General features: G+C 37.7%; 1 protein-coding gene across 6 annotated transcripts in view; it reads right to left on the reverse strand.

Moving 5' to 3' along the window:
• Positions 1-676: 676 nt before the first annotated feature.
• The window catches only part of Tia1 (TIA1 cytotoxic granule associated RNA binding protein), a 30,233-nt gene continuing 19,670 nt past the window's right edge, over positions 677-11,239 (reverse strand). For 2 of the 6 annotated variants that reach the window (XM_028762301.1, XM_028762303.1), the window contains 7 exons: positions 8,953-9,028; positions 8,112-8,220; positions 7,650-7,745; positions 7,452-7,536; positions 6,579-6,702; positions 5,657-5,802; positions 677-3,234 (listed from right to left, as the gene is read on the reverse strand). In XM_028762301.1, the coding sequence (XP_028618134.1) occupies positions 3,108-3,234; positions 5,657-5,802; positions 6,579-6,702; positions 7,452-7,536; positions 7,650-7,745; positions 8,112-8,220; positions 8,953-9,028 (763 nt within the window). In that variant the 3' untranslated portion in view covers positions 677-3,107. Of the gene's footprint in view, positions 3,235-5,656; positions 5,803-6,578; positions 6,703-7,451; positions 7,537-7,649; positions 7,746-7,978; positions 8,221-8,952; positions 9,775-11,239 lie in introns of those variants that run through there. The other 4 variants (XM_028762304.1, XM_028762302.1, XR_003710700.1 and 1 more) reach the window with 4 other exon arrangements.

An 11,239-nucleotide genomic window follows, 5' to 3' on the forward strand; every position in this document is an offset into this window, starting at 1 on the left:
AAGAAGAAGAAGAAGAAGAAGAAGAAGAAGAAGAAGAAGAAGAAGAAGAAGAAGAAGAAGTTGTTTAAGAAACAACAGTTTTAAAGATTTATTTATATATGTGGCCATGATGGGAGGGTGTACACATGTGGAGGTAAGAGAATAGTGTGAGAGCTGATTTTCTACTTTCATTGAGTGTGTTCAAGCTCAGGTCATCAGGCTTGGTGGCACTTACCTTTACCTGCTAAATCAGGTCACTAGACCAATAAAAATCACTCAGGTCTTTAGAAATCATCACTCATTTAAAAGTTTTGCTTTTTAAGTTTTCCTATGAATAGATTTTGTTTCTCTAACTAAACTGTAGTCTCAGTAGCATGGATAGCCCTTATTAAGTCTATCTACTCCTTCTGTAGATGTAATCTAGTCCTCTGAAAATGAAAAGGAACTCTAGCACAAATCTAAAAGGAAGATGAGCACAGGGGTAAAACAAAAGAAGGAAAATCTAGATGGTGAGTTTCATTTTCACCAGGAAGAGCAAACTCTGGCTTCACAGTCAGCTATGTCTGCAGAGCGCAGAGCCTCTGGAGCCCATGCTGACCATGGCTTCTGGGAAGAGAGGAACCCGAGTGTCAACAATGTGAATACGCCAGGGGAAAAAATCTCACACACAATAACCACTGCAAGAAGACCGCACAGGTCATATAAAACAAAAGGAATTTTAATATCCAACAGTTAGGATAAAGAATACTGGCTGCATGACCCCCGAGAGCCACTCAGGTCTTCACAGTACCAGAGAGTAAAACCTGAATGCACATTGCAAGGAAGTCCACTTTAAAAATCTCCATCTCCTTTCCTGATACTTACACCAGGATGAAGTGTTTTAGGTTGAGAAATGATCTAAATGACGCATTTAAACTAACGACAGCTGTGTTCCCGAAACGTCAGTCTTTCATCAGGAGCACAGCACTACCACCTTCTCAACAGCAAAGCAACACGGATTTAAGATCTGTGCAATAAGAATATGCTACTAATAAAAGTCCTTAGTACTTGAAAGAGTCAAAAGAAGAGAGAAACTACACTTTTGCACAAAATAAATTACTCATGTTCAAAAGATCCTGCAGCCTAAAGTTACAAAGGAAGTAAAATTCTTAAACAGAGAAATATACTGAGGATGCTAAAATAGAGACAAATCCAGAGAAACCTAAAAATAGCTTCCTGATGCGTGGGTTTTTGTCTTTTTGTTTTTAGTATTTTATTTAAGCTACTTTTATTGCCTGTCCTGATCTGTAGAAGTTTATAAAGAAATAAAATTTCCAAGTACTTAAAAAATTTATTCTTCTTCCATAAAGCAAATTTCAATGTTTTAGTACTTAAAAATACACAGTGACTTAATGAAACATTAGCACAACTGCATAGAATTGAGCTCCAGAGAAGCACACATTGAGTCTGTCTTCCTGGGCTCTGTTGTACAAGGGGACTGGCTTAGAAAACAGGTTAGAGTTGTGTGCTCCTACCTGAAAGATACAGGCCAGGAAATGCTTCCAATTCCACAGGCCTATGTAAAATGCTGGGAGCTCTCCGCAGGTCTCAAACCCACAGTGCACAGGGGATCCTTCCTCTGCTGTCAAGAAGGTTGTGGTCATTACTGAAACCACACCAAACCAAGAGACTCTGAAATGTATTAGAAACCCTAAGGCTAGAACAATGTCAGCAAAGAGCAAACCTCAAAAACAGTAATATGGGAGCTCCAGGAGATCAGGTACCAAAGAACCACAGTCACACCTGTGCTGAGGAGCTTCTTCCTTGAAGGCTATTTAAGGAGGTAGGACTTTTAAGTGTTTTTTTTTTTTTTATTTGTCTGTTCATATTTTGGCCTCTGAATATTTAAAAAATGTTTTGCCCGGCTTGTCCTTCAGGCTAGTTTTGGAGTTCTTAATGAATCCCAAGCCTGACAGAGAAATATTCTACAGTTTCACAGCTATCATTTGTACATATTAAAGTGGATTTACTTTTTTTAAGTAAATCCAACTAAAAAACATCTAATTAATATATTCCTTTACATACAACTTTGTGTCTCAAAATTCTTGAAAAACAAGAGCAGAGGAGTTTGTATCAAAGACTACCAAAGTATGTATGTGATATTCACATGCAAATGTAAAGTCTTTCTAACATCAACTCTTCATGACACCTGTAGGAAGGGAATGACATACAAAGTTTGCTGACTGCAAATATCACTTGCTGAAGTATCTTAGAAAACATGTAAACGTAGACGTTGACACACCAACTGATGTGGGTGAGAGGACTCATCACATTGCAGACTCTCTTTAGTAACAAGTGTCTTGTTTTCCTAGTTCCGGGTACATAGCAAAGGTTATCACAGAAGATAAAAAGTCCTTTTAAACAAATCCAACAGGGAATCCTTGAGGCACCTTCTCTTATAAAAACAAGATGAATGCAATTATCAGTCCATCTGAGAAAAGTTTTCAATCTAAGTGAACATCATTTTTTTTTTCATTTAAGAATATTTTACAGATTTTACATAAGGCAGGACAAATTTGTGAAAAAAAATGTGGATACAAAATGACATAAACTAATAATTTACATTTAAAAATTCCAAAGGGATAATAGTGGAGATGGTATAGTTCACGAAATGCCTACTCTTTAAACCTAAGACAACTGTGCACACGCTGAAAGTCATAAAGAACTTCTAGACTTTGCACAAGTTTGGCTTTTTTTTTTACATCTATATTACATGTTTTAAATCATATCAGGAATGCAAACTAAAACTGCACACTATTTCAGTGGAAAAAAGTTCAACATTGTGCAATTTTCTGCCTCTTATTTTTTAAAAAGTGGCAGTTATCCCTGCATTTGTCTTTGAAACAAGGATCTGAGAAACTTTATCAAAAAAGATAATGAAGGCAAAAATTGGCAGACATCCACCATCTTGTTCCTTTTTAGAACAATGTGGATGAAAAGTAATGTCATGATTAAGAAAATGAATCTTTTAAATAAATACATTGTATCTGGCATTTGTACTGACTGATTTGATAAATCTTTAAGTAAACAACAGCTTTCCTACCCTCCCTGTGGCTTCAAGCCACTGGCTTCCACTCTGTAGTCTGTTTTCACTGGGTTTCATACCCGGCCACTCGATACCCAGCAGGCTGATTAGGCAGCATGCTACCATTCTGCCCTTGAGGTGGCGGCACACTGTAATTGGGTCCCATCCACGGTGCAGAAGACTGGGTCTGACTGTTAAAGAAAGCGAGAGAAGCAGAAGGGAAGGGAATCATTGTCAAGACATTGTCAGGTCAGGAGTGGGTAACACATACACAGGATATACCTTACTTAACCCAGATATGGGGAAAACTGTTAAGCCAGGGAAAACAAACAAAAGTGTATTCTCTTAAACATAAGGATCCTCAGTCAGGAGTGCTGGTATATGCCTTTAACAACAGCAATTGGGAGGCAGAGGTAGGCAGGTTTCTGAGTTTAGGCTGGAAGGCCAGCCTGGTCTACAGAGCTGGAGTCAGGACTACACGGGGGTGGAAAAAAAGCATCACCATAATCTTTGGGTAGTTTTTATAGATTTATTTTTCTTAGAAATTACAGCTAAGAAAATACTTCATAAACATTCATCCCTTTGAACTCAGAAAAACCATCCCTCTACTGAGGCTGGAAGTACTCTGGATAAGGCACTCTCTTTATTTGTAGCACTCAGGCAAGCCGATCTCTGAGTTTGAGGGCAATGAATTCCATGCCAATCAGAGCTATATGATTGAGACCCTGTCTCAAAGCAAAAGATACACACAAAAAAAATTGGATCATCGGGTATAGTGAGAGCTAACATCTCTAATACCCAAAAGAGAATTAGAAGGTAGTTTTAAAAAGAATCTATCTTTCTTTCTTTCTTCTTTTTTTTTTTTTTTTCGGGACAGGGTTTCTCTGTGTAGCCCTGGCTGTCCTGGAACTCACTCTGCAGACCAGGCTGGCCTCAAACTCAGAAATCCACCTGCCTCTGCCTCCCAAGTGCTGGGATTAAAGGCGTGCACCACCATTGCCCAGCAAGAAGAATATTTCTTAAGGGTTTATTTTTACTGTTTTTATTTATGATTTATTTTTAAGTGTTTTGAGTTTGCCTGCATTTATGTAAGTATGTGCATTGCATGCCTGGTGCCTACTGAGGGCAGAAAAGGGTTTTGGATGTCCCGGAACTGGAGTTACAGATAGCTGTGAGCCATCATGTGAGTGCTGAGAACCAAAGCCTGGTCCTCTGCAGGAACAGCAAGTGATCTTAACTACTTAACCATCCTCTCAGCTCCTTTAAAAAACATCTCTAATCTGATACATACACGATGCTTTTCTAAAGAAAAAGTCTATGTAGCCTGAGCTAGCCTGAAATGCAGATCAGGTTGGCCTCCAAATTATAGGGATGCACTGGCCTCTGCCTTCCAAGTGCTGGGATTTAGCGGTATGTGCCACCTTGATTGCCCTACAGTGTGTGACTATGAATATATATATATATATGCTGTATGTATATTATATATATATGCTGTATATATGTACACATTTGCTGTATGTATATTATGCATTTGCTGTATGTATATATGCTGTATATATATGTATGTATATGCTGTATATACATGCTAAGCAACAGACTACATGGGACAGATGAGGGACCACAAAGTTTGGGGAGAAGAAAGCTCCTCCAGCAGCCTTCATTTCAGAGGCCAATTCTTTGGCAGAGGAGCAGACAGACAGAGAGAAAGGGACATATCTGGACAGCTATAACCCATATACATGGAGGGAGAGTCTTTCTCCATGGGTGAACAATGTATTTAGGGGCTGCAAGAACTGGCTGGGGGGTAGTGGTATTTGTTGCTCTAGAAGACCAGGTTGAATTCTCAGTAACCACATGGTAGCTTACACCCATCTCTAACTCCAGATCCAAGGGATTTGATGCCTTCTTCTGACCACTGCAAGGCACCAGGGTAATGAACATATATGCAGGCAAAAAACTCACAGACAAAAACCACATCTTTTAAACATTTGTGTATTCAAGATAAGCAGTGATGGTCATGTGAAAAGAAACTATTAAGTACCTTTCACTAGAAAGTTGACTTAAGTCCGTTGTGGTATTGAACCCCTATAATTGGGAAGTAGAAGCAGGAGGATTAAGAGTTCAAGGTCATCCTCAGTTTTATATCAAGTTCAAGCCCAGCATGGGCTTCATCTGCCTCAGAAAACAAAAATAGGGACTGGGTAAGATGGCTCACTGGGTCAAGGTTGCTACTAAGCCCGACAACCTAAGCTTGAACCCCAGGACTCATATGTTTTCCCGTGGCTACTATGAAAATGCAGTGCTATGTGTGCCACTCAAATAAATAAAATGTAATTTTAAAGAAAGTTAATTCATTATTAAACATTTATCAAAATCTGTACTGTTGTGATTACATTTCTGGGCAAAATATCTTATTTTGTTTGCATGTGTGTGTGGGTTGGGGGGAAGATGTACAAGCACAATAGAAGGTGTGGAGGCCAGAGGTAAACCTTAGGGGAAGTCCTTTAAGGCTATCATTATACTTAACGCTGAGGCCACATGATTTACTCAATACTTACAAGTTTCTTTCTAATGTTTTCCAAGGTTAAAAATGCAAAGAACAAACGTGCTTACTTGAATCCCTGCTGGCTCCATGGCTGGCCATACATTCCATAGGCAGGGACTTGCCAACCATTAGGCACATACTGGCCAATCTGTTGTGCATTTCCATACCACTGGCCCCACTGGCCATATGTTGGTGGATATCCAATTTGATTTTGCTATCAATTAAAATTACAACAGATAATTTAGTATTACTTGAAGCTCTTTTTATATAACATCCTAATATATCACACAATCAAAGGACAGGGTCATTACCACAACTGAAATAATAGGATAGGCCTGGGGAACAGAGCTCAGTGGTAGAACAAGTGCCCAGCATCACAGAGAAAGACCACTGAAAAAAGTGCCATAATGCTCCTGTAACTATGTTGTGCAGTCTTTGAAAGGCGCAGGCAAAAACTCATGATAAAGATTGGACTTGCTGTTTATAACTGTTATGATTGTTTCCTTTAGATTGGAAATGTAAGAACTCTATACACATGGTTTAGGGTTCTCTCACTGGCACCTCAATGCTCCATTTACAACGCCCTCACAGAAGTCTCTGTAGGGCTGAGTTTGGTCCATTAAAGTTGCTTAGAAAAAAAAGCAACAAAACTAATGCCTACATGTATTTATAGCTTTATTTTTGTTCAGTTGGGTCAAGCATGCTTGTGAGTTTTCCAAATCAATGTGAATATATCTACCAAGTATTAAGAGAAGATTTAATAACCTGTGAGGTGTGGCGGAGCATTTTAAAATGTGTGAGCGTGAGTCAACTGAAGCAGTTACACTCATCTTGCCAGTCACCTCTGCAATCCATGACACACCACTCAGAGCCCTTACAGACTATGAAGTGGGCTAGAAACTCGTTAACAAGGAGTAGCAATAAGCTTCATTTTAAAGCAACCTCAATTCTAGCCCAGCAATTCCATCCCACAGTCAAGGACCCTCTCACCTGTTGCACGGGGTTTATCATATCAAGAGTCTCTTTGCCCCAGTAGCATTTCACCACATGCCCTTCAATGGTAGTACCATTAACAGAAACAATTGCGTGTGCTGCACTTTCATGGGAACTGAACCTATTGGAAACAATATTAAGAATTACCAATATAAATTCTCTTTTAAGTATTTATAAACACAATTTTTAAAATCAAGAAAATAAACTGGACCATTTTGAGAGAAAAAAAGCAAAAGATACATGGAAGAAATAGAGGATTCTGAAATAATCCCAACCTACCCACCAAAAAGGTGGCATATTTCCTTTGCTATGTTTTTTTTTTTTCCCCCGATGACCTTATAGCTGTGGAGATTGGAGATTTTTCTTTTTCTTTCTTCCTTTTTATACAAAGACAGGGTCTCATGTAGTCCAAGCTGACCTTGAGTTCTCTAATGAAGCCAAGGATGCTCATGAACTTTTGATCATCAGCCTCTCAAGGACTGGGGTTATAGATCTGCACCCCACGTCTGGCACAGGAAATTTCTTCTAATGGTGGGTATGTTTTGTTGGTATTGTGTTGGAAAGAAGAAGTTATAAAAATGTATCAATAAGTAGCTTTTAAATACAGCACTTGGAAAGCAGAGGCAGGTGGAGCTCTGTGAGTTCAAGGCCAGCCTGGGCAACAGTGAGATCCTGTCAATAAAACCGTGAATAGTAAAAATGAGCACACAGCTATCTGCTAAAGACATTTCTCTCTCTCAGGTTTTAGTATTATCCAGGTATATACACCTGAGCTAGGTCTCGAGTGATCAAGACAAATTCTTAAGAAAACCATATTAAATGTTCGAATTATTTCTGAAGAAAAAAAGCTTTGAAAGAGACTACCCCTACCGAACAAATGAATATCCTTTATCTGGGAAGACTCGAATTTCCATTATTTGTCCAAATGGAGAAAAAGTCTGACGCATTACTTGTTCTGTTAGAAAACAAAAACAAAGAACATAAAGAATTCACACTATTAAAACCTGTAAGTATGAAGCTTTTCAGGGTAGGCTAGTTTCAAGGTGCTACCCAGGCAAACTCTCATACCTGTCAGTCCTGATGTCACCCCTCCACAGTACACAGTGCAGTTGCTGGGACTAGACTGACTCACAACCTCATCATACGACAGCTGCTTACTGTTCGCTGGGAAGAGAGAACATTTTCTGTCTTCAAATCATTACTCGTATTAGGAAGGATTAACTACACTAATATAATGGCAGTTTTCCTCAATCAAAACACCTATAAAACACATTACATTTTATTTTAAGATTACACCTCCCACCCCAAAATGCATAAACATTACCCCGTATGCTCTACTCAACAGGAGACTTGACATTAAAGATTATTTAAAAATCACAAAAATGAAAACTAAGTACATTTTGAACAGTAGTCTTGATCTGCTTCTCATCTATTTCTGCAAAAAGTCTCCGGGAACAGCTCTAACATTTAAAATCTAGTGTATTTTCTCTCCACAATTCCACATTTGCTTCTCTTCTCCAATGCACCTACACTCATATGTACTCTTTGGAGCTGGAGGCTTTCTGGTTGCCCAGTTAGTTCTGATTTGTCTTCCACCAAGCCACTGGCCACCCATCTGCTGAATGGCATTTTCTGCATCCTGTTCCACATCAGAGACAACAAAGAACCTCCAATTAGTTAACATTACAAACAGCTTACATAAAGAAAATGTAATGCTTTTTGAAGATGTGAAAAAAATGAGAAAGTCCTTATGAAACACACAATATCTAATAGCTTTCCAAAACTGCAGCATTGATTTTAAATTTCATTTCCTGGATAATAGGTTTGGGGAATGCTAAAATGGTAAGGATACGTAGGTGAAGCAGTATACATCTCTCATGGTTTTGGGCATAACTGAGAAAGTACAAATTGTCAGGTATCTTTTTAAAGATATTTTTATTTATTTTATTTATATGAGGACACTGTAGCTGTCTTCAGACACACCAGAAGAAGGCATCAGATCCCATTACAATGGTTATGAGCCACCATGTGGTTTCTGGGAATTGAACTCAGGACCTCTGGAAGAGCAGTCAGTGCTCTTAACTGCTGAGCCATGTCTCCAGCCCAACTGTCAGGTATCTTGACAAAACATTTTGGGTTTTCTTCTTTTTTTTTTTTTTTTGGTGATAAGTATTTTTACTTTGTACAGTTTGAAACACAGTACACTATTTTGCATGTGTTGGTGCTAAATGATTAAAGAACCAACCAGAATAAAAGAGACTGTTTTCTAGTGAAGGTGCTTTTTGTTAGTAAACTAAACACTAGTATATAACAACCTGAATGTTTTCATCCGCCTCTATGGCCCTGTACATGCACTTCTGATTGTGCTCACCCATTTGTTGAAAAAGGAGACAAAGCCATATCCCTTAGACTTCCCGGTAGCCATGTCTTTTACCACACGGGCATCTCTGAAATAGAAGCCACCAGAAACTGAGTTTTGTAAACTGTCCTCTGGTCATAAAATGAGAACCAAATACAATTCACTTTTACATTTCACCTTCACTAACAGTAAACCATTAATAAAAAGTCACCTTTTATTCTATTAAATGGATTTATTGGCTAATGAGGGTTAATTTTATAGACATGCAAATCAATGTCTTAAATATAAATCTATATTATAAGGAGAGTTTTTCATTTCAAAATGTTTTATGAACATCTAAATATTAAGCATGGTAAAAGCAGATGTTTTTATGAAGCACTTAGTAATTACAAAGTTCTTATGTACTTCGCCTTTCTCTAACCATGCAATTTATTTGCTATTTGGCACCATATGCTACATAATCATTAGAAAAAATAAAATACAAAACTGAAAACTAAAGGATTAAAAAGCAGTATAAATTCCCTAAGCTCACTACTTCATTTTCTCAGATGAATATATACCCACATTCTGGGCTAGGTTAATTTTGAGAATTTGACATTTTTAGAAATGCTAAATCATTGAAGGATACACAAACACATTTTACTTTTAAACTAGGTAAGAAAAGATTTTATACTGAATTTCATAACAGCATTCATATTAAGATTGATTGGAAACTACAAGATATGAAATAAAGTTTTAAAAAGTCAGAAAGTAAAAAAGCACGCCAACATTTATCCACTGTGAACCGTAGCTTGTAGTTAGCCAGGGCAATTCTGTCCATTCTTCAGAGACACTCTGCAAAATAACCAGAGCCCTATTATTTGAGATTGAGTAAAAACCCAGCCACGATAGCTAAAACTCCATACCTCAAAAAAAAAAAAAAAAAAAAAAAAGGACTCAATTTGTGTTTCACAGGCAATCTATTTTTAAATTAGCCATTTAAAATTTTAAATTAGCCAAATTTTAAATATGTCACAATGCTTGTTCTCTCAAGAGACATGAACAAAACAGGCATGTTTACAAGAACCCAAGTCAGAAAGCCATGCAATGTAATTGTAAGTATACACAAGCATATTTTAGATCAGTTTAGAAGTGATTTATTAAGTGTAATAAAAAAGACTGATGATTAGGTAAAGCTACTATAGGTCACTTCTCAGTAACTGTTACCTACAGGGCACATATGCATTTAATTTGGTAGTTGATTTATTTCTCTATCAAAATTTGCTATATGACCCTAAACTCAAGGAATGGAAAGGCTTTAAACTATATCAATTAGGGAAAATATTTTTATTTTCACATTAAATATTTAATAGACCACCAAGAGAGACATCTACTGTAGAAACCCTTCAACACTGTGATCAGCCTGTCTCCTTACAAGAAACAACCACACAAACAAAAATAGAAACATGTTATGTGTTACCAATTGTCAAATAGTTCTGTTAAATTTAGGAAAGCTAACCACCTGTATAAGCTAACATTCAAACACATATTAACTCAACGAAAAGGCCTTATCAAGAAAAAAATTAATATACTAACAATTGTGAACCCATAAGAAAGCCCAAGTGTTGAGGCTAGTGACATGGCTCAGCAGATAACGTGCTATCATGGAAAGTGCAAGTTCAGACCTCCAGCACCCACATAAATGGCAGGACAGTCAGTATGCTTGGGAAGCAGAGGCAGGGACACTCAGGGTAAGCCGGCTAGACTAGTAGAGCTGGTAAGCATTAGGTTCTAGTGAGGAGCTCTGCCTCACTGTATTGGGTAGAGAGTGATGGATGCAAATCCTTGACATTAACTTCGTGTCTAACGGGAGCAAACATACATTCACTCACTCACACATACATAAAAACACATGTACAAAAAAATCCAGACTAAAAATATAATGTAGTCACATTAACAAAAAGACTAGTTTATAACTATAAAGACATGAAACTGCTAATCCTGAATGCCATTTAACTTTACCTATTTCTTTTTACCTGCTGGGATTAAATGCGTGAGTCTCCACCCTGTGAACTTTCTGAAGATCTTTTGTTCTAATCTTACTGCTGGAGGCTCTTTCTGAAAGTATTTGCTAAAGAATTATATTCTTTACTTTTATTTTGTTTTACTTTGTGTTTTTTTTTTTTTTTTTTGAAACAGGATTTCTTCTGTGGAGCCCTGGCTACCCTAGAACTCATTCTGTATACAAGGCTGGCCTCAAACTCAAGAGATCCACCTGCCTCTGCCTCTTAAGTGATGGGATTAGCCAGGCAGTGGTGTC

This window comes from Grammomys surdaster, unplaced genomic scaffold (genome assembly GCF_004785775.1).
Source record: "Grammomys surdaster isolate TR1022 unplaced genomic scaffold, NIH_TR_1.0 133, whole genome shotgun sequence".
NCBI classification, from domain to species: Eukaryota; Metazoa; Chordata; class Mammalia; order Rodentia; family Muridae; genus Grammomys; species Grammomys surdaster.